Here is a 17546-nt window from a genome sequence, read left to right as displayed (position 1 = left end):
AAACAGCAAAACTCAAAACATAGATGACTTAGAGATTTTTTTTACAATTTGACTTTTTTTTTGTTTAATTTAAAATTTACATTGAATTACTTGCAACTGCTTTTTATCGTTTTCACTTGTAGCATAGACATTGTGCTAAATATAAATAGAAGCATGCCCCTCTACTTCCCTGCACACTGGCCTCGCTTGCCTATATTTTACACTGTGTTCAGTTTCTCAATAAGACTGCAGAATACCTTAATTAAGTAATGTTTACATTGAGTCTGTGATGCGGATACACAATGTTTTCTTCATGGCAGCTATTTAAATAATATGTATACATTTTTTTGACATTAGAGAGGTTTGTGGTTTGGATGGATTACAAAAAATGTGCTCCCATGTTTAATATCTGATGATGTAATTGTATCTGAACAATATAAAAAGAAGCAGCCTTTCGAGGTGTTTATGTTGCTCTAATAGTCATAGACTCTGAGGCAGTTGCAGACTTTGAAAACTCTTAACACAATGAAAATATTATTGACTGTCTTCTTATGTGGGCTTGCCCTCTGCTATGCTGGCGATGATACACTAGGTTTGTAACTTGTTAAGTATTTATAATAAATTATTAATGTTCCAGTTAATTGTATTTGTATTTGAAATTAATGCTTATTTTATGTGCAATATATATGTATATAATCTTACTTCCTTATTTTTTCTATACAGTGACCTGTTTGGTAGGCGCATTTGAGGTAACAATAATATAAAATGTTTAAAAGTTTGTTTGTCTTTTTTTTCCTTCTTATATATAAAACTGTTATATATTTGCTGTCGATCTGTCAATGTGCATCTTAATTCATTTGTAAAAATAATGTAATATTTACACATTTTAAAGATTTCGATAGAGGTTGGTATCATGGAAACAATTGTTTGAATTGATCCCTTTTACAGTTTCTTAATATTATTTTCTGTTTTCAGTTCAGATAGCACAACCATGATCAATTGAAGTCTAGTGAGAACAGTAATGTTTATTTCCAAAAAAATACCTACAGCTGAATTAAATCTATCTTTTCCTTTATAGAATATACATTTGTCAAATATTGTTGCCACATGTAAAGGTTTCATATGTGCTAGTAATTACATTTGTTTTAAAATAGACAAAAGTATAAAAAAAGTTCAAATGATATGTCACCCACAAACAATGATTGTTTTATGCCAAACTTATATTCAAGGATGGGCAGTGTCAGGGAAATCCTGACTTCTGTGTGATTTACGTTTCCAGATTAGCATGCTTAGGTTACTGGTCCAGAGAAATCATTTAACACACAGACAGCAAGTCGGTATAAAGATGATTCTGAGACTTTATTGGGAGAGTAAAGTTTTTTATGCAGTTCAGACAAACAAAAAAGGCTTTATGTCAAAATAGAATTTCTAACTAGTTTGATATAGTATTCCTGTGATCACATAATCTTCTGAGCGTTATCTCTTGGCAGGGTTCCCAAGTTTCTGCGGGAACACATCCTGCAACATGCATTATTTTGACCAAATTTGATATCTGCTGCATATACATAATAACTAAAACTAGCGTAGTGAGACAAGAAGCAGGTTATTAGTGAGACAAGATGGAGGGACATAGACTCCTATCCTTCACAGGAGAAGGTTGGCTCCATCTGTTATTGAACACTCTTGAAGCTTTTTCTGGAGAGCTACTCTTTGACCAACCTGGACACTCCTGACCCTTAGTTACACTCATTCTTCCATAATTGAGATTTGTTACAAAGAGTATCACAAAGGCATTTATGCTAATTCACATCCTACATCATTATACATTAAACATATCAAACTTGTAAGGTAATACTACTAACAGCAAATTAGTAAATGAATCTTATAACTCTATTTTGGGATACAATTAACAAATACTAGCATTCTTAATAGCTGTAATAAAACAGACTAACTCATTGAAAATATTTTCCACTTTTCAATATTACATATATGTGTTTGAAATTGGCACTTTAACACAATATAAACAAATAGTCAGCACTACAAAACGATCATATATGTAACTTGTGATTTATCAACTAAATATTTTCATAATCTTCAACTATCGCGACTCTCATAAGATGTTTTACTAAACAAGTTTTAAATTGACAATACTAATTAGTTGTGTTAAAATTGAAAACCTCTACAAATTATCATTCATGTAAACTTAAGACTTGTGAAATACATTTATTCATGATTTTTCTCTCTTTTTTTTTTAAAGATGTCACCGCCTCTTGCTGATTCTGCGATTAATCTTTTTTGTCTCTACGGAGAAAGTGTAAGAAATTATATGTTTCTGTAAAAATTATACCTAAATAGGAATGCACCATAAAATACATTCTCAAATATTGGATAAGGAGTGACTTCAAGCTCTACTACTACTTCAGGGATTTGAAGTGGTCATGGTGTTTGGAGTCTGTAAACCCAGCGTTTTGCTTTGATGCACATATGGAGTTTTGTAGGAATAATTGTGGGACAACATAATAAAAATAATATTCTGTGAAAATCATGAAACATTAAAATCTTATTAATATTAATAATATTCTAACGAGAGATGTTGTGATCTGGACTTTGAGTCCTTCACCATGAGATGGAAGCCCTTCATTGTTTGAATAGCACATACTAGATTTTATAGCTCGGCAGAATCAACAAATCTATTTGTTTGCTGTCTTAGTTAAAGTGGTTAGACCATGGTCTAATAATGATCCCATTTTCTTAATTGTTAATTGTGAGCTGTAGTGTGTGTAATACTCACAGTACAGGTCACAATAATATTCACGTTTTCTGGCATAACATGTATGACACTTCAACTCCTTTGCTTCCAGAGGTGTAACTCCACCTCCGCAACATTATTAGGGCATCGTCATCCAGACCTAGAACAAAAGTCCCAGGCAGACTACAGTCAATTCAGTGCGCATTTATTTGTTGAGTGGTCAGCTGACACTTGTGATGACAAAATATATGAATAATCCATTTGTTGTGTAGAGAATTTGTTATCCAAATGTTGCATCTTTGAGAACATATGATCCCTGTCCTCCTCAAGATGTCTTACTGTATGGTAAATATTGGGAATCTCCATGCTTAAGGCCTGGAATTTGTTCTGAAATGAAGCAGCAATATAGCCATCATTGATACAATGTTGATTTATGATGAAAAGTTATGCAGCATTTCTTAAGATCCAAAGTGCTGGAGTATAAAAAATAAAACATAAGCCTCAATTAATATTGTTGGATATGCTTTCTAAGCGACAATATTTTTGGATAAACTTTTGAAATTATTTTGTAATATGCTGATATTGTTTGACATTTTAAAAATAGTTTTTATAGCATGTAAAAAAACAAACAATTAATTGGGGGAATTATCCAATAATAGTAAATCGAGGTTATAGGCTGGCTGTGTTGAGGAAGACTTTGGATAGAGGGCATAAATGCCATGTTGTCCTTCTAGCTTAGCAAGTCTTCAAACAATTGCAAAAATGTCTAGTCAAGTCGCCCAATTTTCTCCCAAGGCCTGAGTCAGATGGGTCCAGAGATGTCTTCCTATTGTCCATAAAAGCAACTGGTGCATCAATGACACTGGATTTTCTCAGTAAGTTGGGAGCTATCTGAAAACTGGTCTACTTATTCAAAACTGAAATACATAAAAACACCAATGTAAATTTTACTGTGTATGAAGTGAGCGGTGGTTAAAAATGAAAAAAATAAAAAGTAGCTTTATCTTATCTGCAAGAATATATCATATAAATACAGGACTGCATAAAGGATTATTAAAAAAAAGTATTTGTGACCAAAACCAATTTGAATGACATATACTGTATTCAGTGTTTTAAAGTTAGTTTACTAAACCATTTATGTGGTTCTACAGCCTGAAAAGGATCGGGACTTACTTAATGGTCTCAATGATGCTTGGATACCAGTTGTGGTAAGAAGACAGTTTTTTTCAATAAATATGTGTTAACATTTCAAGAAAAGCACATAAATGTTCAGTTTTATGATAAAACTAAACTGCTGATTGTAGAAAGTTTCCATTTGATTCCATGTAAATTCTGTTTTCGGTGGGATTTTGGATATGTAATATATAGGGTTATTTACTAAAGTGAGACTTCAAAGTGAATTCAAAGTGCCTTTCAAATTTAAGGCCAGAGTAGTCAAACTGAAAGGATAGCTGACATTTAGAAATGATAACACTAACTTTGCAATGTGTGTGTACATTTAAATGTTTTCTGTTTGAACTGATTTTAACTTACATAACCTTATTTATTATACTTGTGCTGCTTAGAAAGAAGGTGTCTGTAACATAATTATAGCTGGGAAGTTTTTTACCTTCTGTAAAGCAAGTACTAGAATTGTTGATGTGTTGTGCACCAAGATCTAACTGTAGTAAGATTAATATTATATTCTATAGCTCTAATGTACTAACACTTAGTTTGATCTTCAGAGACTTAATGAAAATTGTTGTCAGGACAAAAACATGTGCTGTTCTGGGACAAAGAGTTAAACAACCACTTTAAAACAATATTTAGAACTTTACACTTAAAATAACATTTATTATGCTTTAATAAATGTCCCCCATAGCATGAAAGCTCTATTCAATGTGACTGATAACAGATAGGTTCATCACAAAACAGTAAGCACTATGCAACAACTCAACCTTAATTCAGCACAATATGGCACTTCCCACGAGTCAAAACACTTACTAGACATTATGCTATGTTAGGTTTGTATTCAATGATTGTGGAAAATGAGTCTAACGTTTGAAATAGTTTACCATGGATTGAGTCTCATTGAAAATATATTTAACAAACACACAAACCCATTTATCACTCCTCTATTTTCTTCAAACATTTTTAATTTTCATATTCACATTAATCAATTATATTCTATTCTATATTCTCCTTACAGAAGCAGCTTGGTTGTGGTGTTAATTCAATTGCAAATATAAATGCGGTAAGTATATAGACTATACATAGACAAATCATTACATATCAAGGCTGTTGAGATTTGTTTTCCCCTAAGTGCTAACAATGTACATATATATTTTTTAATTCACTAAGTTGTTTCAGTTATGCAGATATATATTTAAGCTAAATGTTTTCTACTATTTGATTAACTGCTCTATGAACTACCATACCAATGCTCATACACATTAAAATGTGATTTCTAAATTAATTATAATAGAAGCAACCTCCAACTTGGCGCTATATAAATTGCAATAATAATAACTTTAACTCATTTAAAAAATGGCTCTTCTTAATTTTAGTCTTCAACTCTTTAGTAGATAGATTCCTAATGTGGTACCTTTATGAGGAAATGTCATTGTGAAAATACCTTTTTAGGGAGCTATGTACTAAACGTAACAGCTCCCTGATTTAGTTCTACTTTTTAGGATTGTCGTGTTTAAGAGTACCAAATTAGACAGCTGTTTCGTAGATAGTTACCAAACACAACAGCTCCCTAATTCTTTCTTTATGTATACGTTTAAAAATACATAATTATGTGGGGGAGTAGTGTGAGATCTACTCTAAAGAGCAATCTTATCAATATATCCCTTACAGCTTAGTGTCGTGCAATGTTGCTTAGAGTGTTTAGATATTGTAATAGTGCAGTCTGGGATCAGGATGGTGATAATTGGCTGAGAGTGCCAGTAGGAGTGTCCAGGTTGGATGGACTTCACGTTGATAATGCAAAAGTGTACACTTTGCTTTTCCACTACTGCTTAGGAGGGAAAGTCTCCATGGTTTGACATAGAACTGTACTGGTTATGTTGTTTACAGTGTCCCTTTAATAATATGATTTGTAACACATTTTATGTTAACAAGCTACATAAATGTAATAAAGCTGGCTTTTATATAAAAAAAAAAAAACTTTAGTATTCAGCATAAATATTATTTTAGGATTCAACTCTTGAAGAAATTACTAAAGAGGCTGTACGTGTTGTTGACTTAGTTCTCCGTGTTTTTGTAAGTATACTATTACTATAATACTACTGTAATTCCTTTGTTGCAATTGAAAATGATTACTAATTATTGTGGTTGTGGGGTGATTAGGGCATAACCCAACACAGAACTCAATAAGAAGATTAGTACAAACTACTGAAAAACAAGCCCAATACCAATCCTATTACCCTTATTAAAGTACTAGTCCAACATTGGAATGAGAAAACTCTTAACCTAGTCTGTTCCAAGCTGATCATTCTGACTATCTATATAGGATCCATCTGCTTATCCAATTTTATTTATTTTCTATTTTTTAACTTCATCACATTTTTCTGGCAATGTTTTTTTGTGTGTGTTTTTGTATCATCCTTATAGGGATTTTGTTAAGTTTTAATTATCCATTTTTAAGATTTTCTCATTCCACTGTTGGACTAGTACTTTAATAGTACTTTAATAGGGGTAATATGATTGGTATTGGGCTTGTTTGCACTAGTCTGTACTAATCCTCTTATTAAGATATTTTTTGAATGACAAATAGAATTATGCACAATGGGAAAGTTTAGTTTTGCTGAATTATTTTACCAGAATCAGAGATTTTGTTTAGGATTTTTGGTGTGATGGTTAACTTCACGTAATGGTTCATTTCGGCATATTTTTGTCCTTGAAAAAAATATTCTGGGAAAACAAAAAAGGTGCACAAATATACAGTATCTCACAAAAGTGAGTACACCCCTCACATTATTGTAAATATTTTATTATATCTTTTCATGTGACACCACTGAAGAAATGACACTGTCCTACAATGTAAAGTAGTAAGCGTACAGTCTGTATGACAGTGTAAATTTGCCGTCCCCTCAAAATAACTCAACACAGAGCCATAAATGTCTAAACCGTTGGCAACAAAAGTACATCCCTAAGTGGAAATGTCCAAATTGGTCCCAATTAGTAATTTTCCCTCCCCAGTGTCATGTGACTCATTAGTGTTACAAGGTCTCAGGTGTGAATGGGGAGCAGGTGTGTTAAATTTTGTGTTATCGCTCTCACACTCTCTCATACTGGTCACTGGAAGTTCAACATGGCACTTCATGGCAAATAACTCTGAGGATCTGAAAAAAAGAATTGTTGCACTACATAAATATGGACTAGGCTATAAGAAGATAGATTGCCAATACCCTGAAACTGAGCTGCAACATGATGGGCAAGACCATACCAGTGGCGAATCCAGACAAAATAACCACTACAGCCCAGTGTAGTGGTTATTGTGCCAATAGTGCCGAGACCCCCTCCCAGAGTAAGTAGTCAAACTGTTTAAGACAGTTTGACAACTTACCTGAGGTCCTCTGGGAAATGGGGCTGTAGTAGGGCAGAGGAGCAGTGGTATGTGTGAGTGGTGCAATGTGTAAGGGGTGCAGTGTGTGTGTGTGAGGGGGACAGTGTGTTAGCAGTGTGTGTGTGAAGGTTGCAGTGTGTAAGTGAGGGCGGCAGTATATGTCAGGGTTGCTGTGTGTGTGTAGGTCAGTATGTGTGTGTGACAGTTACAGTGTGTTTGTATTGCAGTGTATGTGTGTATGGGGGGCAGTGTATGTGTGGGGCTATGTGTGGGGCAATGTATGTGTATGGGGGGCAATGTGTGTGTATGGGGGCAGTGTGTGTGTACGGGGGCAGTGTATGTGGGTGGGGGCAATGTGTGTATGGGGGCCAGTGTGTGTGGGGGCAGTGTGTGTGTGTGGGGGCAGTGTATGTGTATGGGGGTAGTGTGTGTATGGGGTGCAGTTTGTGTGTGTGTGGGGGGCATTGTATGTGTGTGGGGGCAGTGTGTGTATGGGGGGCAGTTTATGTGTGTGTGGGGGCAGTGTATGTGTGTGGGGGCAGTGTGTGTATGGGGGGCAGTTTATGTGTGTGTGGGGAACAATGTATATGGGCAGTATGTATATGGGGCAGTGTGTGCATAGGAGCAATGTGTGTGTATATGGGGCAGTGTGTGTATGGGGGCAGGGGCAATGTGTGTGTGTATATGGGGGCAGGGACAATGTGTGTGTATGGGGGGCAGGGGCAATGTGTGTGTATGGGGGCAGTGTGTGTATGGGGGGCAGGGGCAATGTGTGTGTATATGGGGACAGGTGCAATGTGTGAGTATATGGGGCAATGTGTGTATGGGGGGCAGGGGCAGGGGAAGATATGGTGGCTGTGTGTATGGAGGGCAGGGCAATGTGTGTGTATATGGGGGCAGTGTGTGTATAGGTGGCAGGGGCAATGTGTGTGTATATGGGGGCAGTGTGTGTATGGAGGGCAGGGGCAATGTGTGTGTATGATAAGAAGGATGGGGGGCTTTTTTATGTGTGTGTTTTTTTTATTTATTTAATTAAAATAAATATATTTTGTTCCCTGGTGGTCCCAGTGGGATTCATTGGTGGTTCCAGTGGTAGGAGTGAACTCTAGCCCGCGCTCCAGGGCTAGAGTTCACTCTCGCGAGATTTGGAGCGTTGCCGTGGTAACTGCGGCAACGCTCCAAATCTCGCGAGAGGAGGACCCGGAGGAGCTGCAGGCTGAGCTCCCGTGTCCTCACTCTCTCCCTTGTCATCTGCCGGCACAGTGCCTGCGGACTGGGGAGGGAGATCTCTGATCTCTGATCTCCCTCCCCGGTCCGCAGGCACATTGCAGGGCTGGCACTTGGGCAATGCCAGCCCTGCATTAGCCGGCAGGGGAGAATCTCGGGGGGGGCAATTGCCCCGTTGTCCCCCCTTGGATCCGCCACTGGACCATACAGCGGTTTCACAGGACAGGTTCCACTCAGAACAGGCCTCGCCATGGTTGACCAAAGAAGTTGAGTGCACGTGCTCAGCGTCATATCCAGAGGTTGTCTTTGGAAAATAGACGTATGAGTGCTTCCAGCATTGCTGCAGATGTTGAGGGGGTGGGGGGTCAGCCTGTCAGTGCTTAGACCATATCCCGCAGACTGCATCAAATTGGTCTGCATGGCTATCGTCCCAGAAGGAATCCTCTTCTAAAGATGATGCACAAGAAAGCCCGCAAACAGTTTGCTGAAGACAAGCAGACTAAGGACATGGATTACATGAATGTCCTGAGGTCTGATTAGACCAAGACAAACTTATTTGGTTCAGATGGTGTCAAGCATGTGCGGCAGCAACCAGGTGAGGAGTACAAAGACAAGTGTGCTTGCCTACAGTCACGCATGGTGGTGGGAGTGTCACGGTCTGGGCCTGCATGAGTGATGCTGGCACTGGGGAGCTACAGTTAATTGAGGGAAACATGAATGCCAACATGTACTGTGACACACTGAAGCAAAGCATGATCCCCTCCCTTCAGAGACTTGGCTGCAAGGAAGTATTCCAACATGATAACGAACCCAAACACACCTCCAAGATGACCACTCCCTTGCTAAAGAAGCTGAAGGTTAAGGTGATGGACTGGCCAAGCATGTCTCCAGTACTAAACCCTATTAAGCATATGTGGGGCATCCTCAAATGGAAGATGGGGGAGTGCAAGGTCTCTAACATCCACCAGCTCCGTAATGTTGTCATGTCATGGAGGAGTGAAAAAGGACTCGAGTGGCAACCTGTGAAGCTCTGGTGAACTCCATACCCATGAGGGTTAAGGCTGTGCTGGAGAATAATTGTGGCCATACAAAATATTGACACTTTGGGCCCAATTTGGACATTTCCACCTAGGAATGTACTCACTTTTGTTGCCAATGGTTTAGACATTAATGGCTGTGTGTTGAGTTATTTTGAGGGGACAGCAAATTTACACTGTAATACAGGCTGTACACGTACTACTTTACATTGTAGCAGAGTGTCATTTCTTCAGTGTTGTTACATGAAAAGATATCATAAAATATTTACAAAAATGTGGGGGTGTAATCACTTTTGTGAGATACTGTATATAGTAAATATATTTAGTAGTACACTGTACATTTTCCTGCCATGTGCTTCACAGATCATGTGAGAAAAAGTAACCAATAGAGTAAAAAAGAAGAGAAGCAGCAATATATATATATATATATATATATATATATATATATATATATAGTTATACATTTTTAAAGGGACACTATGGTCACCAGAACAACTACAACTACAGCTTATGTAGTTGTTCTGGTATGTATAATAGCTCCCTTCAGGTATTTTCATGTAAACACTGCCTTTTCAGAGAAAATGCAATGTTTACATTGCCCCTATGGCCACTTCCAAGTGGCCACTCCTTAGATGGCCACTGGAGGGGCTTCCTGGCTCAAGGCTGCACAGTAAGTAGCCCTGCCGTTCAGCATCCCCACGCTCTGCATGGAAACGCTGAATTTTCCTCATAGAGATGCATTGTTTCAATGCATCTCTATGAGGAGGTGCTGATTGGCCAAAACTTGGTTGGCCCTGCCCCCTTGCCGGTTTTAAACATTTCAATTCTTTCCCCATGGAATTCAAGGGGGCGGGGCCTGAGAGCTGAAATTAAGGTGAGTTTTAACCCATTCTAAGGTGTCTAAGGGGGGGGCAAGCCACCTAAATAGTGGGTTTTCACTATAGGGTCAGGAATACATGTTTGTGTTCCTGACCCTATAGTGATCCTTTAATATATTTTTATATATATATATATATATATATATATATATATATATATATATATATAATATGTAAATACCGATTTTCTTACTGTTCCACTTTTTTCCCTCCATTGGTCAAACCTCGTTTGATCTGTGAATAAAAACAACAGTTAGTTGCTGTCCCGTAGCCATCAATCATCTTTGTTCCATCAATCATCTTTTTTTAATAATTATTTTTCCGCCATGGTTGGAATTCAGAATAACAACTCAAATTAACATATCTGCCCATCATGCTAGTTGTTTGGTAAGTTAAGTCTGCATGGTGTTTCAGAGATACGGAATTCAGCTGCACAGCATAAGTCTAACAATAAGTCAAAAGCAACAATAAATGTAATATATTCTTTCAAATCCAAATATTTGTTGTACTTGGTAATTGCTATCTATTGTAAGTTCTTTACTTGATATTTTGCAGGATGGAATAGGAATTGGGAAACCTGTTCTAGATGCGTTATGTCATTCTGTAAGTTGTTAATGTTTCCTTAATGTTTGTGTTAAAGTTAATGTTACTATCCCCCTCCTGCTTATAAAGACAGATAATGTACTCTTTTATGATAGTATATGCTACGTGTTGAATATTCACTAAGTAATGACTTTTGTGAGTTTTAAAACTTTGTGCAAAAATGCTGAAAAACCCCAGAAAATATGTATTTTTTTGCTACTTTGCTTTTTTTGTCATAATTGTCAAGTTACATTGCAAATCACAAGTTTAAAACATTTATTGGAAAAAAAAACAACATAGTATGAGAAATACCCCTGTTTAGAGATGTAAAATTTCTTTACATTTAGAAAGCCATTAGAGAAAACACCGATAATAAATTGAAAGTTATTTTGCTATATAGGGAACATAATCTGCAGTGTGTATAAAAGTATTATGTCTGAAATAAAAAGTAGCTTATTTAGTAAATAATAAACTAAATTTGCTTTATAAAATTTTTTTGTTTTTCTCGATTAGACAGGGCTCTATTCACATGCAGAATTATTTGTTTGTCTTGATTTACCTATTATACAATGCTGCAGCATATGTTATTGTTATATACATAATTGTAACTGTTACAAATAGAATTACAATGTCTGACTGTGTTAAAATCACATGAATCATAAGGTCCCTCTGATGCCAGTACGCAAGTACATGCCCTTCCCCTCCTTAAAAAAAACATGAAGAAACTATGAACATAATAAAAAAAACTAAGAACATTTTGTCTCCTCTAACCCTCCTTCTAATTTATAGTATCAAAAAAAGATAGCACTCTTCAATTAAAGAGACCATACAGACACCTAGCGCACATAAGCTTGCTGATTTGCTTTAGGATTTTATAAAGTTACCTTGTGCCCTGTTTTATTAAAGTGCCTGTTTCATCAGAAGGCACGTTAATAAAACAGGATGAGAATGACCCACTGACGCCCCACTGACTATAAAACTGACACCCATGAGGGCTTTCTCTGGGTATGAAACTGTGTAGTTCAAGCAGCCGTCACGTCTCTGTCTATAGCTACTAACTCCACATCTCCTATTTAGATGCATGCACAAATACAGTCACAAAACACCAAACTGCTTGAATATAAGTATATATGAAGTGAAGGGGGTGTATTTTGGAAGCTGGCCTTTGGGTAGAAAGTAATGTAAATCTGGCCCTGCACATGTAATTACTGTACATCTGTCTGTCTCACTGTTTTTCACCTGTAATATACATAGCAGTGGTGAAGGTGATCAGTGGTGGCTCTAGACTTAGGCATTAGGCAAAACTTAAACATGAGGCCCCCACTAACAACCAAAGTGAAAATAAATAGGGGTTGCATTGTGTGTATAAGGTGGGTAGTCAAACATACTTTTTATCCCAGATTTATTCCCCTGGTGGTCCTGTGGATTCCTATCTGGTCTGCAGCTCCGTCGGGTGCAGAGCTGCAGACAAGGAGGTACATATCTCCAGAAGTTTAAGAGCCTTCTGCGGTAACCTGCAGCAATGCTCTGATTTGCTGGAGGTCGCGAGACACCTCAGTCTGCAGCTCTGCACCCGGAGGAGCTGCAGACCGGAGGGTGTACAAGGTGCTTTCCTCCCATGGCAGACTGAATGGAGGGGCCTTCCACCTGGTGGCATATTGGGCAAGCCGCCGGGCCCCCTCTTGTTTCGGGTCCTTGGTCACAGACTGAGGACCCAACATGTCAGTTTGCCCTAAGGTGATTTAGGCGGCCGTGAGGCCCCAGTTTGCAGAGAGCCTCCTCTGAAGGTTATTACTACTTGGCCATAGATCTGCGCATTGTTTTAATGTGCTCAGAGGATCCTTGTCTGTATCTGCTGCATATTCCAAACTGGTGACGGACAGTCATGTGATACACACACACACATAATTATTTAAACACACATAATTATTTAAACACACATTCACACATACTCATCGGCACTACATATTGCAAAAGACATGGCAATAATAGAGATGAACAAATAGCTAATCAACTGTGGATGATGTGCACAGGACCCTGTCAGTACCCAGCATCATACGGGAAACCTGCAACTAGCAATTTCCTAGAGCCCTGGAGGATTTTAATCTACATACTTTTCTAATATAACTGATTAAAAAAAAAAAAAGCCTGTGTATGTATGCATTATGCCTACATACAGACATCATTTTTGATAATCTGGTGGGATTTTAAGAAATGTGTATTTCCACAGGGCTATTTACTAAATGATAATTCTAAATGTTATCAAATTCACTGCAAAAGTAGCTGTACAGAGGCCCTAGGTCAGCTATGGCGAACCTATGTCACGCATGCCAGAGCTGGCATGCCAAGCCCTCTCTGTGGGCATGCAGCCATAGCTGAGGGGAAAGGAGTGACCACTTAAGGAGGGGGGGAGGAGAGACCACTAAGGGAAGAGGGGAGGGGAGAGGAGAGACAACAATGAGACGGGGCAGGGGAGAGTACTAAGGATGGAGGGGACAGCTTTAAGGGAGGGGAAGAGAGAGAGCACTATGGGACAGAGGGGTAGGGGAGAACACTAAGGGACAATGGGGCAGGTGAGAGAACTAAGGGACAGAAGAGGATGGGAGAGAACTAAGGACAGGAGGAGAATGGAGAGCACTAAGTGTGTCTGTGTATCTCTGAGTGTCTGTGTATCTGTGAGTATGTGTATCTGTGAGTTTGTATCTGTGAGTGTGTGTGTATCTGAGAGTGTGTGTGTGTGTGTGTGTGTGTGTGTGTCTGTGAGCAGGGGAGGGCTGGCAGCCTTAGGCCTGGGGGGCATTGCACCACCAAATCAGTTCACCATCCATGCCCACCTTTTCCTGGTTTTATAACAAATATTGAGGTTATGCTAATCAGTAGCTCTTTGTCATACCCGCTCCTTCACGGCTCTGACTTTCAATGTTGTCAGAGCGCAGGCTGAGAATCTCTGAGCCTGTGCTCTGACTTACTAACTGAGCGCCGGAACCACGAGGGAGAGGATATGATCTGACTGCACCTACTGCTGGTGCGCACCTGTGGACCACCGGGTGCCTCTGTTGTCATGGCACCCTGCGTGACCGCACAGCGTGCACACCCCAACGGCTGGCCCTGCTGACACACACTGACGTTACTACTTAGACATCCCTCAATATTAATACAGTCATCAGAGTAAACACCAATAAACTGTGGAAACAGAGCTGATCCCCCCAAATTTATAAAGATTTGCTTAGAGGATTTATTGTAAGATTAAATTATGCCTCCTACTCTCTCTCTCCCATGCGCTGCTCTGTAGGCTGGGAGGAAGTGAAGAGTAATCACATTCTCCCAGCACAGCGCCACCTGTGGCTGCATGGGGAACAGCTGTTTAATGTAATGCTTGCAGGACGGCCAGCTGCCGCAGAACCTCTTTGTTCCCGTCTCTGCAAAGGGCTCCAGGCACTGCTTGTTGTGAGTGTGAGTCACTGTAAATTAGGGGCAGAGGGCACTTGCACTGCAGTAAAGACGGGTCTGGGCAGGAGGAGAGTGCAGTGCAATCAGTGCACTCCCCTCCTGTGGGTCACCTGCCCAGGATCAGAGCCGGTGCAAGGATTTTTGCCGCACTAGACAAAATAAAAATTTGCCGCCCCCATGTGACATCACAATGCCCCACCCATATGATCTGCCATATGAACTAACGCAAGTGCTGCACACAGTGTGTGTTTACATTAAAAAGCCTACAGGGACCAGCTATAGACACCAGAACCACTTCATTAAGCTATAGTGTCCTTTTAATGTGAGGTAAATTATAGATTAGTGTCACTAATAATATACTAGATTGCCTACTTACAACCAGATGAGGATGATGATGGGCTGCAATTTCGCTCCACTGGTCTGGTGTAGAACAGGATCTCTGGAGGCTGTTTGCAACTGTGGTCACAAAATTCAATGTTCTGGGAGAATTTAAAGCAGGTCCATTTTTTGGGGGCCCCTTACACAGCTCAAGGTCTGGGCCCCAGGGCCTGACGGTGAGTATGCCCATAAGGCCCACTCGTAAGTCCACTTATATGTTCCACCCACTCATGAGTTCGTTCTCAGGGAGTGGAGTGTGTAGGGGTGTGTTATGTGTTATTGTAGAGGATCTAATATGTGTGCTTATGTTATTTAGTGTATAGGGATACCAGTTTGTGTAGGTGATGCAGTGTGTTTGTGTGTAGTGGAAGCAGTGCGTATTTGTGCATAAGGGATGTATTGTGTGTTTCTGGTTGCGTGTAAGGGATGCATTGTGTGAATCTGTGTTTGTATGCATAAGGGATGCAAGGTGTGTGTCTGTATGTGTGTGCTTTGAGTGTAAGAGATGCATTGTGTTTCTGTATGTATGTAAGAAAAGCAGTGTGTGTGTGTTTGCATGTGTGTGTAAGGGTTTGCATTGTCTGTTTCTGTGAATGTGTACAAAGGATGCATTGTCTTTGTGTGTAAGGGTTGCATTGTGTGTGTGTGTAATGGATGCATTGTGTGTTTCTCTGTGTGTAAGGGAAGCATGTTGTGTTTCTGTGTATGTATAGGGATGCATTGTGTGTTTCTGTGTATGTATAGGGATGCATTGTGTGTGTGTGTGTGTGTGCGCGTAGTGTGAAAGTGCTCCCTGTCTTGCCCCCTGTCCTATAGAGCTGTCCCATCTGTCCCTTAGAGCGCTCCCCTGCCCCTTAGTGGTCTCTCCTCTCCCCCACCCTCCCCTAGCGGTCTCTTCTAACACCCACCCACCCTCCATGTGCTCTTCTCATTCCCCCCTCCCTCTGTTCTTCTCACTCCTCCCCCTCTATGTGTTCTCCTCACCCCCCCTGTGTTCTTCTTACCCCCTCCTCCCTGTGTTCTTCTTACTCCCCACTTGTTCTTCTTACTCCCCCACCTGTTCTTCTTACCCCCTTCTTCTTATTACTCCCCCTTCTTCTTATTGCTCCCCCTTCTTCTTACTCCCCCTTCTTCTTATTACTCCCCCCTTCTTCTTACCCCCTCTTCTTCTTCTTAACCCTCCTACTTCTTCTTACTCCCCCTTCTTCCTTCTTCTTCTTCTTACCCCTTCTTCTTACCCCCACTTCTTCTTCTTACCCCCTTCTTCTTCTTACCCCATCTTACTCCCCTTCTTCTTCTTACTCCCCCCTCTTCTTCTTACTCCCCCTTCTTCTTACCCCCTTCTTCTTCTTACCCCCCTCTTCTTCTTACTCCCCACTCTTTTTCTTACTCCCCCTTCTTCTTCTTACCCCCTCTTTTTTCTTATCTCCCCTCCTTCTTACTCCCCCCTTCTTCTTACTCCCCCTTCTTACCCCCACTCTTCTTCTTACCCCCTTCTTTTTATTACTCCCCCCTCTTTTTCTTACTCCTCCTTCTTTTTCTTACTCACCCCTTCTTCTTCTTACCCCCCTCTTTTTCTTATCTCCCCTCCTTCTTACTCCCCCCTCTTCTTATTCCCCCCTCTTCTTATTCTCCCCTCCCCTCTTCTTACTCCCCCCTCTCTTCTTACTCTCCCCTCCCCCTACTCCCCCCCTCCCCTATTCTTGCTCCCCTCCCCTGTAGCGTGGCCGAGCTCCTCTCCGGTCCGCGGTGCCCGGCCGGAGTGATAGGAAGGTGCACGCTCAGTGTGCCCTTCCTGTCAGTCCGGCCGGTTACAGGAAACCTTGACTCTGCGCGGAACAGGAGTTTCTGTTTCCTGTAACCGGCCGGACTGACAGGAAGTGCACACTGAGCGTGCGCCTTCCTATCACTCCGGCCGGGCACCGCGGACCGGAGAGGAGCTCGGCCACACTACAGGGGAGGGGAGGGGAGAAGATGTGCTGCAGCTGCCTGAGGCTCTTAACAGAGCGCTCAGGCGGCTGCAGCATTCGGACCGGCCCGCCGCGACCGGTCTTAAAAGAATTTAGGGCGGCCTGGGGGCAGTTGCCTCCCTGCCTCCCTGCCTCTCTGCCCCCCGGCCCAGCCCACCCCTGTCTGTGAGTGTCTGTGTATCTGTGAGTGTCAGTGTGTATAATTGCCATGTTGGCACTTTGAAGGAAAAAAAGTTGGTTTGTAGTGTGGTTTGGGCACTCAGGCTCCAAAATGTTTCCCATCACTGCCCTAGGTTATCTAGCAACCAGTGAGGAATGTATATTGGCACCAGGAGCATAAATATATATTATTTATGAGGGAAATTATCAATACACACACTCACATTTACAAACACACATTCATACAGACACTTGTATACTGACACATACACACTCAGATTCATATGCACTTACTCAAATGAATAAATAAACACATGCATATTCACACACACTCACATTCATATGCATATACACACATACATAATCATTTAAACACACATATTCATACACACATACTCATATTCAAACACACACATTTGATTTTTATGGAAATCGGTATATCTACTGTTTGGTGATTTTCAGTTGGGATCAATATTTGAACTGATTCTACAGCTCCATGCAGCTCTATACTAATGCTAGGGCTGGGGTGTTAGATCCCAGCTCACCGCATTGGCACAGGATGGTTAGGGAGCTATGCAAGCAAGG

At 40.4% G+C, this 17546-nt stretch overlaps 1 protein-coding gene across 1 annotated transcript in view; it reads left to right on the top strand.

The window, feature by feature from the left end:
• The first annotated feature begins 464 nt into the window (after nt 1-464).
• LOC134600827 (uncharacterized) overlaps nt 465-17546 on the top strand; it is a 46169-nt gene continuing 29087 nt past the window's right edge. Inside the window, exons 1-7 of the mRNA XM_063445215.1 lie at nt 465-571; nt 703-728; nt 2237-2293; nt 3880-3936; nt 4917-4961; nt 5909-5974; nt 10978-11025. Coding sequence (XP_063301285.1) covers nt 505-571; nt 703-728; nt 2237-2293; nt 3880-3936; nt 4917-4961; nt 5909-5974; nt 10978-11025 — 366 coding nt within the window. The 5' untranslated portion in view covers nt 465-504. The remainder of the gene's footprint in view (nt 572-702; nt 729-2236; nt 2294-3879; nt 3937-4916; nt 4962-5908; nt 5975-10977; nt 11026-17546) is intronic.

The sequence above is a fragment of the Pelobates fuscus genome, chromosome 3, assembly GCF_036172605.1.
Source record: "Pelobates fuscus isolate aPelFus1 chromosome 3, aPelFus1.pri, whole genome shotgun sequence".
In the NCBI taxonomy this organism is placed as follows: domain Eukaryota; kingdom Metazoa; phylum Chordata; class Amphibia; order Anura; family Pelobatidae; genus Pelobates; species Pelobates fuscus.
The sequence above is the reverse complement of the archived record's forward strand: the minus strand, read 5'-3'. Positions and strand labels throughout refer to the sequence as shown.